The 26,643-nt window shown below is 41.4% G+C and overlaps 1 protein-coding gene across 1 annotated transcript in view; it reads left to right on the top strand.

Annotated features, from left to right (window-relative positions):
- The first annotated feature begins 11,507 nt into the window (after positions 1-11,507).
- lrig2 (leucine-rich repeats and immunoglobulin-like domains 2) overlaps positions 11,508-26,643 on the top strand; it is a 96,524-nt gene continuing 81,388 nt past the window's right edge. Inside the window, exon 1 of the mRNA XM_060845280.1 lies at positions 11,508-11,714. Coding sequence (XP_060701263.1) covers positions 11,515-11,714 — 200 coding nt within the window. The 5' untranslated portion in view covers positions 11,508-11,514. The remainder of the gene's footprint in view (positions 11,715-26,643) is intronic.

The raw sequence follows: 26,643 nt of genomic DNA, 5'->3' as shown, positions 1-26,643 counted from the left end.
AGGGAATGGTCTCTCCAGAATGCTGATAGGGATAAGGAGGGAAATATGTCCCTGATGGTGGAGTCTGTTTGTAGGTTTCTTCCTCCGTTTCTTCCTCTCCCACCATCCCAACCAGTATCCAACCATCGACACCCTCATCTGCTTGGCTGAACTGGTCCTCACCCTTCACAACTTCTCCTTCCAATCCTGCCACTTTCTCCAAACCAAAGGGGTAGCCACGGGCACCCACATGGCTTCCAGCTATGCCTGTCTGTTTGTTGGGTATATGGAACAGTCCACCTTCTGCAGCTACATTGGCACCATTCCTCACCTTTTCCCCTGCTTCATCGATGACTGTATTGGCACTCCCTCATGCTCCCACAAGGTGCTTGAACAGTTCATCAACTTCACTAACACCTTTCACCCCAACTTCAAATTCACCTGGACCATCTCGGACATCTCTGTCCCCTTCCTCTCCATCACCACCTCTGGCGACTGACCAATCACAGACATCTACTACAAGCCCGTGGACTCCCACAGCTACCTGGCCTACACCTCCTCCTAACCTGCCTCCTGTAAAAACACCATCCCTTATTCCCAATTCTGCCGCATCTGTTCCCAAGATGACCAATTCCACCTCAGACAGTCCTAGATAGCTTCCTTTTCCCAAGATTGCAATTTTCCCTCTCACATGGTCGATGATGCCCTCCAACTCATCTCCTTCACTTCCTACACCTTCACCCTCAAACCCAAACCCTCCAATCACAACTAGGACAGAACTCCCTGGTCTTCTCCTTCCACCCCAGTAACTTCCATATACATCACATCATCCTCCACCACATCTGTCACCTACAAAGAGATACCACCAGGGATATATTTCCATCCCCATCCCTACGAGCATTCCGGAGAGACCATTGCCTCCATGACTCCCTCGTCAGATCCACACCTCCACTCTCCCCAGCCCACACCCAACTCCCAGCACATTCCCTTGCCACCACAAAAAGTACAAAATCTGCACCCAGACCTTCCCCCTCACCTCTGTCCCAAGGCCCCATGGGATCCTTCCACATCTGACAGAAATTTACCTGTACCTCCACCAATGTCATCTACTGTATCCGTTGCTCCCGATGTGGTCTCCTCTACATCGGGGAAACAGGACGCCAACTTGCAGATTGTTTCAGAGAACATCTCTGGGAGACCCACACCATCCAACCCACTGACCCGTGGCTGAACACTTCAACTCCCCCTCCCACTCTGGCAAGAACATGCAAGTCCTGGACCTCCTCCATTGCCAAACTCTTACCACCCGATGCCTGGAAGAAGAACACCTCATCTTCCCCCTTGGGACCCTGCAACCACATGGGATCAATATAGTTTTCCTCATTTCCCCTCCCCCCACATTATCCCAGTCCCAAGCCTCCAACTCAGCACTGCCCTCTTGACCTGTCTATCGGTTTTCCCATCTATCCGCTCCACCCATCTCTCCGATCTATCACCTTCTTCCCCACCTTCATCTACCTATCTCATTCTCAGCTACCTTACCCCCAACCCCTCACCCCTCCCATTTATCTAGCCCACAAGCCTCATTCCTGATAAAGGGCTTATGCCCGAAAACTTCGATTCTCCTGATCCTCGGATGCTGCCTGACCTTTTCAGCACCACACCCTTGACTCTGCCTATTCACTTGTCTGTCTAAATGTCTCTTAAATGTTGCTATTGTATCTGCTTCTACCACCTTCCCCAGACAGCACATTCCAGGCACCTATCACCCTCTGTGTAAAAACGTTGCCTCACACATCTCCTTTATGCTGTCCCCCTCTTATCTTAAATCTATGCTCCCTATTATTTGACATAACCACCATGTGAAAGAGTTCCTGATGGCATTAAGCCATTCACAATGCCAAGGACATATTAACAGATAATACCTCTCTTAAGGGGTAATGTATTATTAGAACTGGGACTGAGTTACTCGAATATTTTTTATATTGTTCACACAATCTGTTATTAAAGACCCTTTGTCATTAAGGTGACACCCCATCTGATTTTCCAGGGGAGTGTGTGGCACACTTAAAAGTTGAGCAGTGACCTACCCAATCTCTAAGCTCAAACAGCTGGCCATTAATTCAATTTCTCATCTCGAATTTGGCTGTGCACAGTTGCTACATTTGCAAATAAAACTACAATAACAACATTTCTAAAGTTAAAAATCACACAACACCATTTTATAGTCCAACAAGTTTATTTGGAAGCACTAGCTTTCGAAGCGCTGCTTCTTCACCAGGTGGTTGTGGAGCAGATTCATAGACACAGAATTTATAGCACATTTCTAAAGTCCTTCAATGTCTATAAAGCACTTTGGGTCATCCTGAGGTTGTGAGGGCACTATCTAAATGCAATCAGTTTCTTTCTCTCTCTGTTTTATTGTTGAGCTTTGAGAATAAGGTACTAGGTGAGATGGAGACTTTTGTTTCTATAGTCCCCATCCCCAATTATAATGAAAATTATAACCATTTCTCTTCAGATCTCAGCAGCACGTCAGTATTAAATGAACTAAAAGTTTGCAATTATAGAGTAGCAGATGGCTGTCTCTTGATAATGATTGCCTGAAACATATCAGACCAATCTGAGGCTCAAAACCATACCCTGAACATGGTAATTATATAATTAAATAGATAAAGTGATAGGTTAATGAGAATTTCATACTTGAGATCTAATTGTCAAAGCACAAGTTTGTAACACACTTTTCACATCCTCCGAAGTATTTTACAGATACTGGAATGCTTTAACTTAGGAAATGTGGCAATCATTGATGTCTCAACAAATTTCCAATCTTCTAATGGCCACTCTAATTGGATCTGCTTAAGGAATAAATATTAACCAGAATATCAATGATAAAACTCCCATTATTCCTCATTAATTCCTCAGTTGAAAGACTGAACCTCTAACAGTGTAGTACTCTCTGAAGAAGGGTCACTATAGCTGAAACGTTGACTCTGTTTTCTCTCCATAGATACTGGCAGACCTGCTGAGTTTCTCCAGCAATTGTTGTGGTTCTGTTCGCCGAGCTGGAAGTTTTTGCTGCAAACGTTTCGTTCCCTGGCTAGGGAACATCATCAGTGCTATTGGAGCCTCCTGTGAAGCGCTGCTTTGATGTTTCTTCCGGTATTTATAGTGGTAATAAATACTATAAATACCGGAAGAAACATCAAAGCAGCGCTTCACAGGAGGCTCCAATAGCACTGATGATGTTCCCTAGCCAGGGAACGAAACGTTTGCAGCAAAAACTTCCAGCTCGGCGAACAGAACCACAACAACGGACACCCGAGCTACAAATCTTCAACCAGACTTTCTCCAGCAATTTCTGTTTTTACATGTAGCTTCTGTCAGTACCCCACTGGAAGTGTCAGCCTAGGTTGAATGATTATGGTTGGATTCAGGATTGAGAGATCTAATAATAGAGGCATGGCCAGCTCTTGATATTACAAAGGAGTATGGATTAGAGTGGTGCTGGAAAAGCACAGCAGGTCAGGCAGCATCTGAGGGGCAGGAAAATCGACGGTTTAGGCAAAAGCTCTTCATCAGGACTCCTGATTCCAGAATCAGCAGTCCTCACTTTTGCCTATTACAAAGGAATGTGGTGACTTTAGTCAGGTCAGAGTTTAATAGTGTGCCTGCCTAGTTCTACGAGATAGTTGTTTCTTAACAATGTTGAAGAACTAGTCACAGTGACATTCACTTTGTAAATACGACCATGTCAGTAGGCAGTCAAATTGTGTAATGATATTCGTCTGTCTAGCTCAATCAGTACAGCATGGGACTCTTATTCCATCCCACTGCTGTACATTCGAGCCCCATACTTGCCACTGAATCATTTCCACTGGTGAAAAGAATGAGATTTAAAGTAATTGGCAAAAACACTATAAGAAAGTACTTGTTCCACAGCTATCGGTTAGGTTTTGGAATGCACGTTGAGAGTGTGGCACAGACACATTCAAAAGGAGTCGAGAGTGTGGTGCTGGAAAAGCACAGCAGGTCAGGCAGTGTCCAAGGAGCAGGAGCAGGGCCTGATGAAAGGCTTGTGGCCGAAATGTCGATTCTTCTCCTCCTCGGATGCTGTTTGACCTGCTGCGCTTTTCCAGCAACACACATTTGACTCTGATCTCCACATTTGCCGTCCTCATTTTCTGTGAGCACATTCAAAGGGAGTCAGACTATTATTTGGAAAGGAGCAACGTAGAGGGAGAAGGCAGAAGGATAGCATTCAGTGAAAAGCTCATCCAGAGAGCTGGTGCAGACCCAATGGCCTGAAAGGCCCCATTCTGTGTTCAATAGTGCTAAGATGTTTCGGGCAAAAAGGAGAGCCAGTGATACGCTCACAAGAATCACTCACTGAAACAGAATGAAAAAGTGAAAAACCCTTGCATTTGCATTGTGCTTCTTGCAACTTTACGATGCCCAGAAATGTCCTATACAGGAACAGACTTTGGCCATTCGTTCTCTCATTTCGATAAGATCATGACTTTCTAATTACTCCACCTTCCTGCTTACCTTCCATTAAAAAAAAAGACTCTTCCATACCAAAAATCTACTCACCTCTGCCTTAAAAATATCCAAAGTCAGAAGTCCCACGACACTAGATTTATTTAAAATCCGAGCTTTCATAGAATCCCGAGAGAGTGGAAGCAGGCCATTCGGCTCTTTGAGTCCAGACTAATCCACAGCGAGCACCCCGCCCAGACCCACCCTCCTACCCTACCCTGTAATTCCAAGGGCCAATCCGTCTAACCTGCACATCTTTTGACTGTGGGAGGAAACCCACGCAGATACAGGGAGAACGTGCATACTCCACACAAACAACTGCCCAAGATTGGAATCAAACCCAGGACTCTGGCTGTGAGGCAGCAGTGCTAACGACCGAGTCACCGTGCCACCCCTTCATCAGGTGAAGTAGAGGGAAGCACACAGGCACAGAATATATGACTGTGAACAGATAAGTGCAAATGGTATCAGTGGAGTGGCAATAAGCTGAATAATAAGTCTCTGCAGGTGATCAAAAGTATCAGACAGTGTGAGTAAAGTATCTACAGCTGAACAACAAGTGAAGGGGTGTCTATGAACCAATTGATTCAGTTAGAAAGATAATTACAAAAAGTCAAAAGTCAGATGGTGCTAGAGACAGACCAAATGGCTGGAATAACATGAGTTATTCAAAGATTCTACTCCAACTGTTCTTCAGGAAGAGAATACCAAAGAGTTGTGACCCTCTGAGGAAACAAGACATTATCCTTGTCTCTGTCTGAAAGGAGCCATCCCCTATTTTAATTCTGCCACAAGAGACAACATCCTCTCCACATCCATGTGGTCAAGTCCTTTCAGGACTTTACATGTTTCAATCAAGTTATTTTTCCAAACTCCAGTGGGCTCAAGCCTTTTGTCATAAAACAAACCCCATATTCCAAGTGTGTGGTAAATCTTTTCTGAACTGTCTCCAACAAATTTACAGGAGAAAGTGAGGTCTGCAAATGCTGGAGATCAGAGCTGAAAATGTATTGCTGGAAAAGCGCAGCAGGTCAGGCAGCATCCAAGAAACGTCGAATCTCCTGTTCCTTGGATGCTGCCTGACCTGCTGCGCTTTTCCAGCAACACATTTTCACCAACAGATTTACAGTCTTCCTAAAAGAAAGAGATCAATACTGTTCACAGAATTAAGAGTTTAATGATGACCATGAAACTGTTGTCTAGTGTCAGAAAAACCCATCTGATTCACTAATATCCTTCACTAATATTCACCTGGTTGAGCCTACATGTGACTCCAGACTCACATTTACCTCTTAATAATAAAAATAAATAAATAAACTAATAAATAATAGACGTTAGCCTACCCAGTGCCACCCTTGACCCTGAGAATGAATAATAGAAAATAGTACCAAAGACTTATGCCCCAGAATTGGCTTCTTTCCTAGCCGAAAATGTGTTGCTGGTCAAAGCACAGCAGGCCAGGCAGCATCTCAGGAATAGAGAATTCGACGTTTCTAGCCAAGCTATTCCAAGTTACAATACTGGTATCCACCCGACAGTGTGGAAAATTGTCGAGGTATTTTCTGTACAGAAAAAGCAGGTCAGATTCTATCCAGCCAATTACCACCCCATCAGTCTACTCTCAATCATCAGTGAAGTGATGGACGGTGTCAGCAACAGTGCTATCAAGCAGCACCTGCTCAGCAATAACCTGCTCAGCGACATCCAGTTTGGGTTCCCCCAGGGTCACTCAGCTCCTGACCTCATTACAGCCTTAGTTCAAACACGGACAAAAGGGCTGAATTCCAGAGGGGAGGGGAGAGCAAAAGACTTTGACATCAAGGCTGCATTTGACCAAAGGAAGGGTGGCCCAGCCAGTGATGACCACATCCCATGAGTGAATAAACAAACTCCCACAGTAATGGGTTTTACACTAAATGGAACAGCAGGAATAGGAGGAGACCAGTTAGCTCTTCAGCCTAGTCCATATTTCAGACTGGTTATTGTTTATGTGTCCTGGAATTCTAAAGAAGCATTATTTCAATGCACACATGGAGGGAAATGCAGAACACCAATGGAATTGATGATCAGTACTACAGTGCTCTGGGTACAGATGCTCTTGGACTTCTAGATGTTTACAGCATAGAAGGAGGCCATTCAGTCCATCATGTCAATGACTGTCAGCAAAGATCTGAACTACACAAATCCCATTTTTTGACCCATGGCCATGGAGGCTATGGCAATGCAAGTGAACATCTAAATACTGTTTAAATGTTATGTAGCTTCTGATTCAACTACATTTTCAGATAGTGAGTTCCAGATCCCCATTACCCTCTGGTTGAAAAACATTCTCCTCAACTGTCCTCTTAGCCTTCTATGTCTTACCTTAAATCTATGTCCCCCTGGTTACTGTCCGTCTACTACTGGAAAAAAAGTGCCTTCCTATCCAATCCATCAATGCCCCTCACAATCTTTTACACCACTGTCAGATTCTCACTCAACCTTTGTTGGTCTAAGGAAAACAACTCCAGCCCATCCAATCTTTCCTCACAGTTCAGACCCTCCATTCAGGCAGCATTCTGGTCAATCTCCTCTGAACCATCTGTCGTGCAATAACATCCTTCATATAATTGTAGTGAGTGCAAGGAGGTCAACCAGGTGGACTTCATAGAATATGGGTTCCCTGATCAGACCTGGTCCAAACAGAGAGCACTGGCCAATAGAAATGAACAACAGTGTCAGACAGCCTGTTCACTCCGAGAGTTGGCTTGGAGGGAGCTGGATCAGTGTCAAGGACTCTCCATGTGTAAATAAAGGATGACTTGGTGGTGGGATACTGGTTCCTTGAAGTTATTTCAGTGGAAACAAGAGAAAACATTCCTGAAGACGTTCATTCACAACAGTTGTTTTGAGTTGGGGTAAGCATTTCTGGCATCATGCCTGTATTTGGGAAGCTTGACTCATTCAATCCTACCGTCAAAGACCGGGCCCAGAATATGGAAAGAATAGGTTATTTTTTGCAGGCAAATGATGTTGGGGCAGATGAAAATCAATAAGTAATTCTCCTGACGGCTTGTGAAGCTGCAGTTTTTAGATTATTGGCAGCCTGACTTTCCTTGAGGCACCAGATACAAAAACATTTCAAGAGTTGATGGATTTACTGAAGAAATATTATTACCCTAAGACTTCCCTCTAATTCTGAGATGCTATCAACTTTACTCAGCAATTTGACAACCGGGGAATCCATATTGGGACTTTTGACCAGGTGAAGACGACTAGTAAAGGCATTTGACTTTGGTTTAACCCTAAAATAGATGTGAGGGACTGTTTGGTATGTAGGATTAATGATGCAACCATACAAAAGCGCCTATTAGCTAATACCCAATTGGACTTTAAACAGGCATGATAACTGGCTTTATCATTGGAAAATGCAAGAAGTAGAGCATATGAGTTGCAGGATATTCTGGTGGAAGTAGACACTCTCACCAATCTGACTGAGCTTGGGGAACACCAATGCAGGGAATTGCATAGCCTCACACTTGCTCGCCCACAGCAAAACCCCAAAACAAAGCCAAGCCTCAGCCGGAATGTTAAAATTTTCTTCAGGATCAGAAATAGCTAGCCATTGTAGCGGATGTCAGTATGTGGACTGAGGACAGTAAAGAGACCCACCAGATCTAAATTGAATAATATGATTCAGAGATCGGTATACAGGAGAATGCACACCCTGGAAATATCTGGTTTGGAAAAGTTAAATTGCTTAGCAACATCCAAATCAAAACCAATCAAAACAAGTGTCTGTCTAAATGGTCACCCAATTCTAATGGAGGTTGATATCAGCACAGCCATTTCAGTAATTGCAGAACAACTCTTCAAAAAATTTGCATGGGACTCCAGCCCATAAGTTTGTGTAAGGCCTCAGCTAGACTGAGAACTTATACCAGGGAACCTTTACAGATTAAGGGTACAACTTTGGTTCCGGTCTCCTATGAGAAGCAGCCAGTTCGGTTACCACTGATTATTTTAAAAGGTTCAGGCATAAGCTTGATGGGGCAAAATTGATGGAGAAAGATTCACCTAGATTGGTTCAGCAATTTTTGATGAGAAAATGTCTGTGTGAGTGAAGTCTTAATTAAATATCCAGAGTTTTTCAAGAAGGTCTAGAGATTATCAAAGGTTGAGAGTGTGGTGCTAGAAAAGCACAGCAGGTCAGGCAGCATCCGAGAAGCCAGGGAATCGATGTTTCAGGCATGAGCCCATTTCCTGATGAAAGGCTCATGCCCAAAATGTCGATTCTCCTGCTCCTAAGATGCTGCCTGATTGCTGTGCTTTTCTAGCACCACACTCTCGATTCTGATCTTCAGCATCTGCAGTCTTCACTTTCTCCTCCCAGATTATCAAGACCACCTTTTATGTTGTCCAAGAAGCAATTCCATGATTCTGCAAGGCCTGCCCAGTGCAATTTACCTTATGGCCAATCGGTCGGCATGGACGAGTTTGGGCCAAAAGGCCTGTCTCTATGCTGTAGGACCCGATGTCTCTAGAGGCAGAAATCAAAGGATTGGAAAGTGAAGGAATCACCAAACTAGTCCGGTTTGTGGCATGGACAGCACCAGTCATACTGATTGTGAAACCTAGTGGGTCAGCTTGCCTTTGTGGTGATTTTAAACGAATGGTAAACTGATTTTTGCAGGTGGATAAATCCCCAATCCCTTGCTTAGAGGATTTATATGCAAAACTGGCAGGGAGGAGCTGTCCTTCATGAAACTGGACATGAGCCATGCATACTTGCAATTGCGGTCAGATGAGGATTCCCACAAGTATGTTATAATTAATACACATAAGGGTTTGCACCAATATACAAGACTATCTTTTGGATTATCGTCAGCCTGCGTAATTTTTTCCAGTAAATGAAGAAAACATTTTACAAGGTCTACCCCAGGTCACGGTTTATCTAGATTATGTGCTAATAACAGGTAGCAATCAGAGAACTTGGACATAGTCCTTAAACATTTCTCAAAGGCCGACCTATGGCCTTAGAAGAAAAAGCTGACCTACTTGGGCTACAGAGTTCACAAGATTGAATCACAACCATTGGAAATTAAAGTGAGTGCAATCAAAGGTGCACCTACTCCCACTTCTGTATTGGAGCTTAGGTCTTTCTTTGGACTGGTAAACGATTATGGAAAGTTCATACATAACCTGGCTTCCATCCTGGCAACTTTGCATCAACTCTTAAAAAAGGGTCAGCCTTGAAAATTGTTGCATTGCCAAGCCATAGCCTACAGAGAAGTGAAGAAATAGCTATCATCCTCTAAGGTGTTGGCATTAAATGATCCCACATGAGACCTGGTATTGACATGCGATACCAACTTTAAGGGCATTGAAATAGTCATTGGATAGACATATGGATGAAAATGGAATACTGTAGTGTAGATGGGCTTCAGATTGGTTCCTCAGGTCGGTGCAACATCAAGGGCCGAAGAGCCTGTACTGTTCTATGTTTGATTCTGGATTAATGGTTCTGGAAGTGCACAGCAGTTCAGGCAGCATCCAAGGTGCAGCCAAATCGACGTTTCGGGCAAAAGCCCTTCGATTTCGCTGCACTTTGGATGCTGCCTGAACTGCTGTGCTCTTCCAGCACCACTGATCCAGAATCTGGTTTCCAGCATCTGCAGTCATTGTTTTTACCTATTCTATGTTCGATCTCTGGCTTAAATTGGCACCCTTCAAGACTATGCCCTAGAACATAGAAGGATACAGCGCAGTACAGGCCCTTCAGCCCTCGATGTTGCGCCGACCGAATCCTACCTAACCTATACTAGCCCAATAACTTCCAAATGCCTATCCAATGCCCACTTAAATGACCATAAAGAAGGAGAGTTCACCACTGATACGGGCAGGGCATTCCATGAACTCACAACCCGCTGTGTGAAGAATCTACCCCTAACATCTGTCCTATACCTACCACCCCTTAATTTAAAGCTATGTCCCCTAGTAACACCTGACTCCATTAGCGGTAAAAGGTTCTTAGTATCTACCCTATCTAAACCCCTAATCATCTTATACACTTCTATCAGATCTCCCCTAAACCTTCTCTTCTCCAATGAGAACAGCCCCAAGTGCCTCAGCCTTTCCTCATAAGATTTTCCTACCATTCCAGGCAACATCCTGGTAAACCTCCTCTGCACTCGTTCTAAAGCTTCCACATCCTTCCTATAGTATGGCGACCAAAACTGCACACAATACTCCAGATGAGGCCTCACCAGAGTCTTATACAACTGCAACATGCCCTCGGGTCATTTACGGTCCCATGAAGGGAAATATTCTCTTTGCATTTACCACTTAAGAATACTATACACTTTAATGAGATCACCTCTCATTTTTTAGAGTATAGTCCCAGGTGTGGTCTTATGAAAGTCCTTCAGATATTTCATAACCTATTCAGAAAGACACTATGATAAACCTCTCGAGCAGGTGGGACTTGAACGGAGTCTCCTGCCTCAGAGGTAGGGACACTACCACTGTTCCACAAGAACCTCCACTCTCAAGGCTCTGCTTAACTGCAAGCTGCATGCTCCAGGTCTGAGCTGCTCTTTGATGAGCTGTCACCTGCGAGCGTGGCCTTGCCCTTTAAGAAGGCGGGAGCTCTGCGAATGACTGACGTCGGCCGCAGCCAACCACAATCCAGTGTGGGTTCAACTCCCCATTGGGCGGGCCCAAGCCTTTGATTGGCATCGATTCCATGCAATGGGAGGTCCGAGGCGGGTCAATGGCGACGGGGCGGAGGCGGGACTCGGTTCGGGCACTCCGTGGGCGGGGCCGGAGTAGGGGCAGGCCGCGGAGAATGGGAGCTTTGTGCAAGCGGTAGCCGCGGCGGGTCGAGGGTCTTTGGGCATCGGCGGAGAGCGAGAGGCGTCAGTGCGGGGAGCCGTGGTGTTATACGGCCGGCGGGCGGGGTGGGTGTGTGTGGGGTCCGGGGGTTTGTTGTGTTTTTGTCGGTGGGGGGATTCTAAGATGGCGGTGGCGGGGCCTCGGCTCGCTCCCGGGTTACTCGCGGCCGCTCTCCTCCTGGCAACAGCAACAACAACAACAGCAGCAGCAGCTTCTTCCTCGGCTTGTCCCCCGCAATGCTTCTGCGACGACGGCCTGGTGGATTGCAGCAGGCGGCAAGCGGCGGCGATTCCTCAACAGCTTCCAGTCTGGGTCAAGCAACTGTGAGTGTCAGGCGGGCGGGCGTGAAAGTGAAATCAGGGGCGCGGGAGGGCCCGGCACACACTGCAGAGAGTATCATTGTATCAGCCTGAGCCCAGAGCAGGACAGGCACTGACACCCTCAGAAAATTATTACACCCTCAGCAATTATTATACCCTCAGAAAATTATTACACCCTCAGAAAATTATTACACCCTCAGAAAATTATTACACCCTCAGAAAATTATTACACCCTCAGAAAATTATTACACCCTCAGCAATTATTACACCCTCAGAAAATTATTGCACCCTTAGCAATTATTACACCCTCAGCAAATTATTACACCCTCAGCAATTATTACACCCTCAGCAATTATTACACCCTCAGCAATTATTACACCCTCAGAAAATTATTATACCCTCAGAAAATTATTGCACCCTTAGCAATTATTGCACCCTTAGCAATCATTGCACCCTCAGCAAATTATTACACCCTCAGAAAACTATTACACCCTCAGCAAATTATTATACCCTCAGTAATTATTACTGAACATCCCCATTTGCAAAAAAAAACCTGCTGGAGACCACAGCAGGTCAGACAGCATCTAGGGAGAGAGAGAGAGAGCGTGTTCAGTGCAGATTCCAGCATCTGCACTAATTGCTCCTACATCCCAATAAAAACCTCCATTTGCAAACTTCATCAAAATGCTCGGCCTTCCTCTCCTCAGGTGTCAGTTTTGACCTTTCTCGCCACGTAGGGCTGGAGTGGAAGGTCATTAACGCCCCCACTCTGTCTCCTCACAGACGCTGCTTGACGGGTCCCCCCCCAACGCCTTTCCCAGCACTTTCTCTCCATTACCCATTTCCAGAAGCTGCACTGGTTTGCTGCTTGTTATTTTGCAAGTTTTGTATGGTTTCCAGTGTCTGAGGGGGGTGGTGTACTTTTGAAGAGATGCAAGATATCACCCAGAATGATCTGGCATTCTTCCCCCTCCAGAAGCCCTGACATTCCCCACCCTCCCTAAGAAGCCCTGACATTCTCTTTCCCCCCCCCCCCCCACAGAAGCCTTGACATTCCCCCCTCCCCAGAAGCCTTGACATTTCCCCCCCTCCCCAGAAGCCTTGACATTTCCCCCCCTCCCCAGAAGCCCTGACATTTCCCTCCCCTCCCCTCCCCTCCCCTCCCCTCCCCTCCCCTCCCCTCCCCTCCCCTCCCCAGAAGCCTTGGCATTCCCCCCCTCCTCAGAAGCCTGGACATTTCCCTCCACCTTCCCAGAATGATCTGATGTCACCCCGCTCCCCCCCCCCCAAGAAGTATCCAATGTGTACCCCCCCCCCCGAAGTATCCGATGTGTACCCCCCTATTCCCCATTTCCCCAGAATGATCTGGCTTTCCCCCTCATCCCCAGACTGGTCTGATATTCTTCTCCTCCCCCAGAATTTTTATCTTGTGATAAAAATAGAATTTGCAACCCCACTCCTCTAACCAGCAAGCTAGTGGCTGTGTTCATTTAGATTTGTAACTGAAACGTTTAACACTTTGTGACACAAAACATTGAACTTCCAGGTAGTCTTCCCATAATGAAAATTACATTTTCATTTTTCAACCCCCCTCAGAACTGCTTCGCATCAAAAATAAATCCTATTTATTTCCCAGTTGCAGTTTCTGCAGTGAATCAAATCCATCCGAGCCAGCAGCTGTCATGATGCATATCAGCCCTAGTAAAGTTTTATGATCTGGCCGACTCCCCTGATGGTGATTTGATCTCCCAATGCCGGCTGTGTATGAGCACATCCTGATATTTTCCCAGCCCCTTGTCACTGTTAAGTTGCAGTTTGGTCCTTGAGGGTATAGTAAATGGATTCTAATTGTTATGAGTTGGAGTGGATTGCTTAAGAGGGTAGTGGAAGCAGATTTAATAGAAACTGATTTAATAGTAACTTTAAAAAGGGAATTGGATAAATACTTGAAGGGATGAAATTGTAGAGGAGTGAGACTAATTGGTTAGTCCTTTCAAAGAGCCTTTAATTCTCTAATGTACCAAGTTTGTTCTGATCAGTTTGTGTAGGTTTCTGTAAGACTGCATTCTTCTCCATAATGTTGGCGAATTTAATTATGGTACATGACAAATTGCCTTCCTACACTTTAAGGTTCTGTGATTAGTTGTGGAGTGGGTACAAATTCGTCTTTATTGTTAACTGCTTTTTTCTGAGTGTTTCATATCCTGACTTATGTTGAAGTACATTCACTGTTAACATGTAGAAAAATGTGACAACCAAATTGTTCACAGATAAGAATAGGCTTTTCTTTTCTTTGCAGAGATGAACTTTGCCCAGAGTTTCTTATTAAAATACTCATTATTCAGAATAACTAGTTTACTGATGAATGTTGGTTTTTGTTTGACACATTGGAAGTTTTAACCCCAAGTAAGAGTCTCGAAAGGGAAACTGGATTGCGATGTGGATTAATCCCATTTGATACTTCCTGTTTTATCGACTACCTCAATTCTGATTCCATTCATTCATGCTGTCTTAAGGTTCCACGTTTCATTTCATCAGTCCTGTGCAAAAATTTGTTTCAACAAAAATAGAGCAACACATTGCATATACCTAGAAAAGCAAAATCAGATTGAGTTCCTGTTCATGAGTATTTGGTACCCTTGCCAAGTCAGGATATGAAAGTTAAATGTGAGCAGCATCTGGGATGATGCCCACCACAGTTAAATGCCCTGTAACTCTCAGTTGAAGAGTGGTCAGTTGTGAGTTGCCTGCAGGATGACTGGTGCTCGCTGAATTTTACTAGAGCACAGTTTTTGCTCTGTTCTTTATTTTTAGCTCGAGTAATAATGTGTACAACTGCTTAAAATGTTTTTGCAGAGCCTTGCAAGTGTTTTTCTTCTGTTTGCCAGTGTCACTGGCTAAGCCAGTATTTATTGCTTATATCTATTTATTGTTGAACTGAAAGACATGCTAAGTTACTTCAGAGGACAGTTAAAAGTCAATCACATTAATGTAAAACAAAGAATCCTGGATGATGGAGATATGAAACAAACAAAAACAGAATTTGCTGGAGAACTTCAACAGGACTGGTAGCATCGATAGAGAGAAAAACAGAGTTAACATTTCAAGTCCAGTGAACCTTCAGAACTGTCCAGAATTTCTGAATTTCTTCCAAGAATCAGTCACATGTGGGTCTGGAGTCAAAGTAGGCTAGAACAACAAGTGTAGCAGGTTCTCTCCTTTAAGATCATTCATGGACTTTTAGGTTTTTTCAACAATGACAGTAGTTACATGGTTGCCATTTTAATTGCAGATATTTATTGAATTCACATTTCACCATCTGCCATTATATTAGACTGGGACTCTGGATTACTAGTCCAATGGCACTCCATAACACCACCATTTCCCCAGCTAACTTAGAGTGACTTATGTATAGACTGTGCAAGGATCTTTGGGTGACGTTATGGCCATGCAACTTGCAGGAAGCATTGTTTGGGGAATAAAGGAGCTTTCATGTTTTAATTAATATGCTAATGTTGATATCATTCTGTAAGCCACAATGTATAGCAACAAGTTCTCTCTAACCCCACACTCCTAAGAGTAAAGTTTAATTAGGCCAGTTTTAGCAGGTGTAGTTATGAATGGCTAACTTGGTGCAGAGCAGAGATCGATTGCATGAAGTTCCTAGTGTACAGCAATTACTCACTGAACATACTTTCTGTTTGAAATGGAATTACTTTTAAATATCAGTAGATTAAAAAGGAAAATTGTACTTTTATCTGGCTTCTTTCACTATTTAAGGATGTCCCAAAGTGCTTCACAGCCAACAAAATGCCTTTGAAGGGTGCATTCTTTTGTAAGGTAAAAGAAATGTAGCAGTTAATTTAGGCACAGTGAGCTCCTATTAACAGAAAGCAAATAGGTTAATGATGAGATTTTTAATGTTTTAGAGATAAATATCAGCTGCGAGAATGAAGTGTATGCAGAGGTTGTCTCAATGTGGACATCTAAGCCTTCAGAAATGGGCAGGCTTATGGCTTTCTATCACAGATATACTGAGAAGCCCTTCAATAAGATTTTATTTTAGTTTTTTGAAGTATGGATAATGGCTACAATTTTTCCACTTGTGCAGTCAACAGTTCAGATCTCTCTACTAAAATAATCTAATGGAGGAGAGACTGCAAGCTGGCAATGGCAGAAGGGGAAATCGTAATTGTTAAAGTGTACTGGTGTGTTGTACTATAGCAAAGTGGCGCTGGGTGGATATTAAATAAAAAGTTTCATTTATTTAGCTGCTTTAACATTGTAAGACACCGATATTATCTGACAAAATTTGACATTGATTCAATTTGGAGTTATCAGGCCGTATAACCAAAAGCTCAGTCAAAGAGACAGATATTTTACTGTCTTTAAAGGTGGAAGAAGGACATGGAAGATGTAGAGTGTGGGGAAATAGATGGTGACATCTTGAAATATGTTCATATTACTGAGGTGGAGCTGCTAGATGTCTTGAAATGCATAAAACTGGATAAATCACCAAGACCTGACTAGGTGTTCCTGCAAATGTGGTACTACTGTCTGAGAAAGGTAGTAAGAAAAAGCCAGGAAACCATAGACTGGCGAGCATGACGTCAGTGTTGGGCAAATTGTTGAGGGAATCCGGACACACAGGATTTACATGTATTTGGAAAGGCAAGGACTGTTTTAAGGATAGTCAGCATGGCTTTGTGTGTGGGAAATCATCCAAGGAGCAGGAGAATCGACGTTTCGGGCATTAAGAAGGGCTAATGCTCGAAACGTCGATTCTCCTGCTCCTTGGATGTTGCCTGACCTGCTGCGCTTTTCCAGCAACACATTTTTCAGCTCTGATCTCCAGCATCTGCAGTCCTCACTTTCTCCGCGTGGGAAATCATGTCTCTCAAACTTGATTGAGTTTTTTGAAGAAATAACAGAGGATTAATGAAGGCAGAGTGGTGCACATGATCTATATGGACTTCAGTAAGGCTTTCGACAAGTTCCTCATGGGAAACTGGTTAGCAAGGTTAGATCTCATGGAATACAGGGAGAACTAGCCATCTGGATACAGAACTGGCTCAAAGGTAGAAGACAGGAGATGGTGGAGGAGGGTTGTTTTTCAGACTGGAGGCCTGTGATCATTGGTGTGCCACTAGGATCCGTGCTGGATCCATTACTTTTTGTCATTTATATAAATGATTTGGATGTGAACATAGGAGGTATAGTTAGTAAGTTTGCAGATGACACCAAAATTGGAGGTGCAGTGGACAGTGAAGAAGATTATCTCAGATTACAATGGGATCTTGATCAGATGGGCCAGTAGGCTGAGAAGTGGCAGATGGAGTTTAATTCAGATAAATGTGAGGTGCTGCATTTTGGAAAAGCAAATCAGAGCAGGACTTATACACCTAATGGTAAGGTTGTAGGGAGTGTTGCTTAACAATGAGACCCTGGAGTGCAGGTTCATAGCTCCTTGAAAGTGGAGTTGCAGGTAGATAGGATAGTGAAGATGGCGTTTGATATGCTTTCTTTTATTGGTCAAAGCATTGAGTACAGGAGTTGGGAGGTCATGTTGCGGCTATACAGAACGTTGGTTCAGTCATTTTTGGAATATTGTGTACAATTTTGGTCTCCTTCCTATACAATAGATGTTGTAGTGTTCAAGACCTTGTAGCACAAGGACTAAGGAAGTTGTTTAAAATTGTGTTAAGCTTCACAGTAGGAAATAAATGGCAGTATGTCACTATTAAAAAATTACTGCCATGTTAAGCAGAGTGCATTGTTTCAGATTTAATTAAATTTGTCCTTCCATACGGAACAACATGATCACTTTTGAAAAAGATATCAAGCTCAGATTGTGGTGTTGCCAATCAGTGCAAGGTTAGATGAGACAGAAATCCACTATGGTCAGTAGGACACAATTCTTCCTTTTAATAGTGACGGATTTCTTATGCATGGTGTTAGGATATTCTAGAAGCCCATGAAAGGACAGAGATGTAGTTACTTCTTAGGACATTGGGGGCACTGTGAACCTATAGTTTAAAATGATGACCAAAGTAATTTTTAATTCTGGGATTATTGCCATAACAAATAACAAAGCTGATGTTCAAATGAGAGAACATTTAAACTAAGCGATTAGATTAAGGTAAACTATGTGATAATAAGACTAGGAAAATGTTTCGAACATATAGTAATTCTTTGTGTCTATGATACAGAATGTCTCAAATATATGTAAAGCCTTTGTAAAAATGTTTCCAGAATACATAGAACCTTTGCAAATTATACCATTTTGAAGAAGGCTTTTGTTTGTGAAAGATCACGTTGCATGAATTGAGATCAGAAAATAGTATAACTAACGGAGCTTATCGATAGATTTTCAGAACTTGTACATTTTCTCCAGCGAACCACTCGATCTTTCATGCTTCGCTGTAACAGCTAAGTTTCTGCAGCTAAATAAACGTACCTGCTTTATATCAAATAATTGGGTAAGTGTGGTCACTCCTTAAAAGAACACGCTTGGACGAATTCCGTCCTAACGTATGGTGACCCTGTAAGTGGAGGAGGAGACCACAGGTTGGCAGATTGGGAGGCAGACAAACTTTTCGGCCGAAACTTTAAGGTGAGGAAGCGCCTGTTACATCAAAAGCTTCCAGTAGTTAACTTTTGAGTTAGACATTTGTCTGCTTTTTAATCCTCACCAACTTGAAATTGAATTGATTTGGACACAAAGGTACAGAATCTTAGCTGGTACGTCACTTTAAATCTTCTAATGTTAATTTCTCTCCGATGTTAAAATTCTTCTAGGTGAGGGGAACCGCGGACCCCGTCGTGCACACTAAAAATTCCTAGAAGTGAGGAGTCTCCGCCGTTAAAATTCTTCTAAGTGAGGGGATTAGCTATGTCCGCCGTGCAAATGTGAAAGTCCTAGAAGTGAGGAGGGAAAGTGTCGTAGAATTTGTCTCCGCCAGTTTAAAATTCTTCCAAGTGAGGGGTTTGGCTAACCTTGACGCGCTAGTGTACACTAAAAATTCTTGGGAGTGAGGAGACTTGCAGTAGGAATTAGTCTGAACCGTTTCCTTGTAGGGATTTTTTCCGCTCAGACGTCTATTCTTAAAGACGTACTGTTTTGAAAGCGGATCCCAATAGGGAAAAGAGTCAGATGATTGAAGTGGATATCTGAATTTGTATGTTTCTGTAAGTATGTGACAAAGGGGCCGGCCAGAATAGGAAGAACGAACAGAAGCTGCTAATATAAATGACTATGTGTATGTATGAGTAAAAAATCTATTCGTTGTAAGAGAGAGAAAGTCTCTGGGTGTGTAAAATCTGTGTGTTTAAGTATTTTTAAGTTTGTAAAAATCTATGAGAGTAAGAGAGTTTCTGTGTTTGTGAAGATCTAAGTGTGTATAAGAATCTCTGTGTGTGAAAATCTGATTGCGAGAAAGAGAGAGTCTCTGTGTGTGTGAAAATTTGTGTGTGTGTAAGAATCTTTTTGTATAAAAATCTCTGTAAAAAAGAATCTCTTTGTGTGAAAATTTGTATGGGTCTGTGGAATTAAGAAACTGTGTGTCATATCTCAAAAAGAGAGAGAGAATTTTACTGCTGCAAGCTTTATCAGTGTGTCTGCCTGTGAGCAGAAGGCTTCTCAGCTAACAAGCAGTTTAACACTGTGCTCTGGCTTGAATTCATCTGTTTGTTAATTTTTTATGTTTAAGACTTGTAGTCTGTCATTTAATTCTGTGAGATATTTTTGATTGTTATTTCATGAATGCTTAACGTGATTTTCTTTCAGGATAGAATTTTAATAGATATTGAGAAAGGAGAAAAGATTAGTTGGTAACTGATAAGGTTAAACCCCATTTTTTGAGAGAAAATTTTATGTTTAAATGAAAGTAGTATAAGGTGGACAGCAGAAAAATTTATTTTTGACAACAGCTTACAGTGGAAAAAAAGGAGAAAGTGTCAAAGAAAGATAGAAACAGAAACAAAGGGGGGGGCAAGCTTAGAGTCAGATAAGAGAAAATAAGATGGAGGAATTAAATTTTGGACAACCAAAATTGCGCCACCTCAGGACAGAATGTCCTGGAGTTCCCTGGTGGAGACTCAGTCTAGGTGGGAATACGACCCTAACGGGTCGACTGCTATTGGACTGTGTAGCTTTACAGAAAGAAACTTTAGACCTAGTCTTAGGACAGGCTTTAAATCAAAAAGAACTTATTATAAAAAAGATTAAGGAGACTTTTCAGAATGTTACATTAATGACAAATATACTAGAGGGTCTCCGAGAGTCTCCTAATACTTTAGTACGCCAAGTGATTGACTTGGGCAAACCCCCTACCAAGGGGATAAGTCAGGACACGAATGAGTCACTGGGGTGGAAGACCAAATTTGTGGTAACTTTTACACCACAATGGGATTTGAACTGTTTGGTAGCATCTGTGTACATCCCCCCGGAGTTAAAAAATAATGAGTCCAACCCAGCACCTGTAACGACAAACCCGATAACACAGACAGGGAAGGTTTTAGAAGACGTTAAGAAACTTATTGAAAAAAATAATACATTTAAAGAAGCTCAAAGAAAAATACAGAATCTGGATAAGAATCTTAAGCTGTGGAGGAGCAGAAACGGGTTCCCCGCAGATGACCAACTGTTTTTTACAGCTGCTGATTTTGACGAATTTCAATCAAAAATTCAAGATAATTTGACAGAGAGAAAAGAGGAAGCAAAGGAAAATGTTTTTAGTAAAATCAAATTGTCAACGAAAATAGATGATGAGGACGTCTATCTACGGGAATTATTGGCACGATTCCAGAGCCACTTACTCATGCTGCCCACTATTGAGACTGCAGAGTTAGCTGGGGATAGACAGGGCAGATTTGATTATGTTCTATTATAAAAAAAAGTTTTCCATCCGACTATTCCAATGTTCTTATAAATATAGAAGAGACAGTAGGTAATCGTGCTCAAAATTTATCACACCAGGTAACACGTTGGAAAACAAAATTAATATTTCAAAAAAAAAATCTTGTTTAGAGTGCATCTTATTGGATAGGGTCCAAAAAGCTTGGGATGTCTGTATTGTGGGAATCAGGACAGTAAAGCAACTAAATTAATATGGAATTTAGTAATCAGTTATGAAATACAAACTGATTTTAATAATGTTCTAAATTAATAATTGTTGATTCAATTTCAAAATATAGTATTAAAGCTGCAGATAAGGATTATAAGCGAAGCAATTTCTAGTTCAGATATTAGAGTATTTGTATTATGGGATTCGGCTATAGCTCAGACACTCTATTTTGCGTGAGTAAAGTTTTTAAAACATTACGAAAAAAAGCTTTGAACTTTGGTATAATTACTGAACCTATAAAGTTCCCTTTTATGTACTCCCTGTGTCAATTCATAGCAAGTACAACTTCCAAATAAATTGTAAATATGTTTTAATGTATATATTTTTATGGTTTGGCAGTCATTGACTTTCAATTTTTTTTTCTTTTCTCTCTGGTTTCCATTGCCACTGGGGTGTGAATTGCTTGTGGTTTATAATGATTTTTTTTCCATAGACTGTGGCTCCCAGGTGTGTGTGTGTGTGTGTTTCTATTTGGACGAGGAACTCCCATTGAGTTTAATTCACAGTTGTATAAGCGACATTGAGATATTTTTAAAATTAAAACAATATAGAGCCAAAATATGTAGTGCCCTGGATCCAGTATTATGTTGACAGTGACTTCAGGGTCAAGTTGCAGACAGAGTTAATTTTTCTTTTAACCAAAATAACAAACTGAAGTTTCAGAACAAACAGAGATAGATAAAGAAAAATCGAAGGTGAAGGAGACAAAGGGAAGAGGAACCAAGAGAGAAGGACGGATAGAAGGATTGCGAGAAATAAGGGTTAGGGGTAAGGATACTCACAAAAGACTGTGGAAAGAGAGGGAGAGTGTGTGTACAGCTAGCAAAACAATTAACACCTTATGGTTTGGTTTGAATGCACATTTGTTGATGATTGAATGAGTAAGTTTTATTCACTGAAGCGTGAGTTCCAGGATTGTTTTAAATGTGAGTTTTATGAAAACTTAACATGATTAAACTGAGGGTCTAACTGTCTTTTCTTTTATCTTTTTACATACAAAATATGTGAAGGTCAGTTGAAGTTTAAGTTCAACAGTGGGTAGTTGTAAAAACAAAAACTTCCATGGTTATTATCTGTGACCTTGGATTCGACCATTGTGCATGCGTTAGAAGTTTTTAAACTGGAATTGACAAATTGTTGTAAGACATCTCTGATTATTTTAAGACCTAAAGTATTTTAATTGAGTAATGATTGACCAGCAGTACTTAAGAAAACTAATTTTGGATCTAAAATGGGGAACTAAAACTGAGTGATCACAATGGTCTTCAAAATTGGTGACTGTATGCATTTTACATTTTGAAAATTGAATACTGGATAAATGGACGTAAATATATAAATATGCTTACAAGTTAGTTACAGGCATTAAAGTAAGACAAGCATGAATTGGTAAATTGGTGTTTAAGGATATGGGAATCTAAGGACATTGCAATATTTCTTAGAAGAAAGGAAAATGGAAGAACGTAATGATTTGTCCCCTTTGGAAAGTACCGATAGAAAACGAGGAGATTAGGTGAGTGTGTGTTCTCCTCACTAGTGGGGAGGTCGGAACATATAAGAGGAAATAACTAGACTTACAGTGTGGAAACAGGCCCTTCGGCCCAACAAGTCCACACCGACCCGCCGAAGCGCAACCCACCCATACCCCTACATTTACTAGACTTACAGTGTGGAAATTTACTAGACTTACAGTGTGGAAAACTGTGGAAAACGGTCTTGGTTGAGAATTTGATAGGATTTTCAGAACAGATTAATCTATGATAAAAACCCAGTATGTATATGTGGGCTGGTTTAATGTCTAATTTAAATATACTATTTACTAGGGAAAAAAGGAAACTTATATGGGGATACTGGAGCGCTCGTCTGTTGAAAGCATTGTGTTACGGAAAGTGAAACCTGCCGCTGTTCTTTCCTCCCTCCCTCTCCAGACAGTCTTCTACTTCAATGCGTTTTGTTATTTTTTGTATTTTCTCGCCACATTGTAAATAATTATCAGGCTATTCACATAAAGTGACTGGAATGATGTATCTTTTGTTTGTGTTAACAAGACATTTGCACCATCCGGAGTTGTTCGCAGTTTATCAAAATAATCAAACAGCATTTTTTTTCTCTCAATTTAATATTTAGTTTTGTGGGGGAAGTTTAGTAGGTCTCTATGTCTGTCTTTTCTAAGACCTGCAGGCAAGCATTTTTACATGATCATCGTGCTACTGCTTTAGCCTCAGTAATCAATGATTTTGAGATGCTAATATTCTGCCATCGGTTTTGATTAGATTCTGAGCTGAGCTTATTGCGTGGAATGGGTGTTGAAACTCTATCTATTCAAGCTTCGCACTCTACCATAATGATTTCATTCACTGTATCAATTTTGCTAAATGGTTTATTTGCACAAGGTTGATTCGAAATTTAGTTCTAGAGGGAAATGGGATTTTCTGAAGAGGAATAAATTTTAAGTCTTAAGGATGCTTGGATGATAGAGTAATATTATATTTTTGTATTACAAAGTCTGGATTTAAATTTCTGGTTGTTTTATAGTACTTTTCACAGCTATTCACTAACAGGAGGGATTCAGTCCTGGTCACACAGATTTTGTGCCAATTCCTAATACAACTGTGGTCAAACACCTAATTTTAATTCCACAATTCCAAACCTGGTTATGACGGTTCTAGGAAAGATGAGATAAGAAATCAGATAGATTTTTCCATATTGGTAATATAACACTATGTACTAAAATGTTGCATTTATATTCCTACAGACTTCAAGTCAAGCACTTTCTCTTCATTTTTTCAATTATGCAGATCTGATTGTGGCTAAAACCTTTTAATACTTTGAACAGGTCTTCATTAATAAGCATCTGGACACATACCTAGTAGGCTGTACAAAGACAGCTATGATTAACTTTAGCTTTTTCATTCACTAAATTTTAGTTGTGGTTAAGAGTAAGGGACTTATTCCCCTTGTTCATTATTAAGTACTGGATATGAATTTAGTACAAGGTTTCAAAAACTGGAAGATGACCCTACCCCTGTTGAAGGAGGAGCTTATGGGTCTGTGATTAATTAGTAAATGGAAAATTGGTATGGGGCTTACTAACAAAATTAGATTAAAAGTTACTTGTTAAAGTCTGATGAGTTTTTGATATATTACATACATTTCCAAAAATGAGATTTCTGAATTTATCATTGCATGATTAAGGTTGCTCGCAATTGATGTTTTGAATTATTGCTCTGTCAATAGCAACAATTGAGTACTTGCTGCCCTACTTAAAGAAGAGCAATACATTTAGTAATTTCAAAACCAACAGATCAGTAAAATTTGTACCAAATAGTTGCAAGTATGTGTAAAATCACCAGAAGATTGAATCAGTTACATTTTTTACCTGGTACAAAGCAGACCAATACATCTAGCTTTGTTAATCCATCCTTACAGAATTCTATACTGTATCAATCTCAATTTAGGCTGAAAACATTTCTACAGTTTATGCCAACAAAACTCTCACTGTCCAGCAAGAAGCATGTTTCAAGGGTAGCACAACTAGTTAAATCTCCCTATTGGAGATGGAATGACATGGTATGCTTCTGTGCAGTGTTCCATCACTATTGGCAAAGCTCCTACACTAGAAAAGTAAACAAGTCAGACAGAATTGGTGACTTTCTGGCTGCATGTCAGTAGCTTCTGTTGTTGGGGGGGGAGACCCTTGGTTTACGCATCCCTGCTGCTATTTTTATTACCTGTGGTTATTGTTATGTGTGTGCCATGTATCAGGACGCTGGTGACACGACCATGACCTGACGGGAAAGGATGACTCAACACCTGCATACTGGTGTTCCGCAGCAGTGCTGAAGGAGCCTGTGATGGGGGCGGCTCAGGGAAGGATTACGGAATCAGAACCAGAGAGGATGGAGGCTAAGAGAAGCGCGGGACAACTAATGATTTTACTATATGACTGTATTTCTTTTTTAATCCTACTCATTCCAAAGCTCTAATTGTGAGGGCTGTAGTCCAGAGACCCCCTAGTTGTGTTTTGTTTCTTACTTCCCCGTTACAGATTGGAGACAGTTAAATTTGTGCCTTAATAGTCAGGAATTTTGAAGTGCTGTGTGTCTCGAGGCTTGAGAAACTATTGATCATGCAAGAGATTCCTAAACATCGTCTGGTATCGAGAGCCACTGATCACTATGATAAGCCAGGTGCCACTGCCCTGTGCGTTGAAATGGAAGTGGATTGCATTGGTCATTGAGCAACGACTGGTTAGCCAATGACGGGTAAGATTCCTCGAGCTGAGGGACAACCTAAGACAGGCACAGTCGTGCATTGACTTTCAGAATGGTGGCCTGTGGACATGTGGTTTTAACGGATGCCTGGCCTTGGCATCTGTCTTGGGAATCTGGACTAGTCTCTGGCTTGCCGAACAGCAGATATAAGTAAGTTGTGGACACAGCACATTATATTCACATTGTTTTTGATTAAAAAAAAATAAATGCAAGCTATGTGGCTGATTTTGAAGCCGATTTAAATGTATTACAAGAAAATTCGGCATTGTGCCAGTAATATGAAAATCTATTTTGGGATTTCATGATATAGTATAGTGTGACTGGTTAATTGGTGGGTGTACAATCTGGTGTTCTTTGGACAACTGACCTTCACTCTACAAGCATCCAAGCTCATTCATTTTTTTTTCTCTATGGTTCTCTACTATTTGTTATCATGCTCATTTATACTTTATGTTTTGTTAATTTTAATAAAGTTTTTGTAGTTCTTTTGTTAAAATAAGAATAATTTAGAATCAAATACTAATTGTTGATTTTTTTGTAGTAAGATGCTGCTTAGGGACCCCTACACTCTTAACTGATGTCTCCTTAGAACCAGACGGCCAGGTCAAGATGATATGTTCAGAAAAGCAAAAAGGACACGAAGAATGCGTCCGTAGACACACCTGGCCCCGGTTGCCGCACAATATTGCGTTTGTAACGGTTTATGTTGTTATGGCCTCTGAAGAGGCCAAGGGGGGGAATGTTAGGATATTATAGAAGCCCATGAAAGGACAGAGATGTAGTTACTTCTTAGGACATTGGGGGCACTGTGAACCTATAGTTTAAAATGATGACCAAAGTAATTTTTAATTCTGGGATTATTGCCATAACAAATAACAAAGCTGATGTTCAAATGAGAGAACATTTAAACTAAGCGATTAGATTAAGGTAAACTATGTGATAATAAGACTAGGAAAATGTTTCGAACATATAGTAATTCTTTGTGTCTATGATACAGAATGTCTCAAATATATGTAAAGCCTTTGTAAAAATGTTTCCAGAATACATAGAACCTTTGTTTGCAAATTATACCATTTTGAAGAAGGCTTTTGTTTGTGAAAGATCACGTTGCATGAATTGAGATTAGAAAATAGTATAACTAACGGAGCTTATCGATAGATTTTCAGAACTTGTACATTTTCTCCAGCGAACCACTCGATCTTTCGTGCTTCGCTGTAACAGCTAAGTTTCTGCAGCTAAATAAACGTACCTGCTTTATATCAAATAATTGGGTAAGTGTGGTCACTCCTTAAAAGAACACACTTGGACGAATTCCATCCTAACAATGGAGAACATAAGTCATTTCCATTAGGGTTTTTTGAAGTTATAACCATCCTTAGGTGTATTAGATTTGACTGATCCCAAGATTGCTGTATGATTATCAGTATGAAAGACCTGTTAGTTTTTTGTTCAGAAATGCCCTCCGGCTTTCCTATTGCAGCATCTAATATTTTTCTCTAAAATGCAACAAGGGTTTTTGCCATCAATACTACCAGA

The sequence above is a fragment of the Hemiscyllium ocellatum genome, chromosome 26 (genome assembly GCF_020745735.1).
Source record: "Hemiscyllium ocellatum isolate sHemOce1 chromosome 26, sHemOce1.pat.X.cur, whole genome shotgun sequence".
Taxonomy (NCBI): domain Eukaryota; kingdom Metazoa; phylum Chordata; class Chondrichthyes; order Orectolobiformes; family Hemiscylliidae; genus Hemiscyllium; species Hemiscyllium ocellatum.
This window is presented reverse-complemented; position numbering and strand designations above follow the sequence as displayed.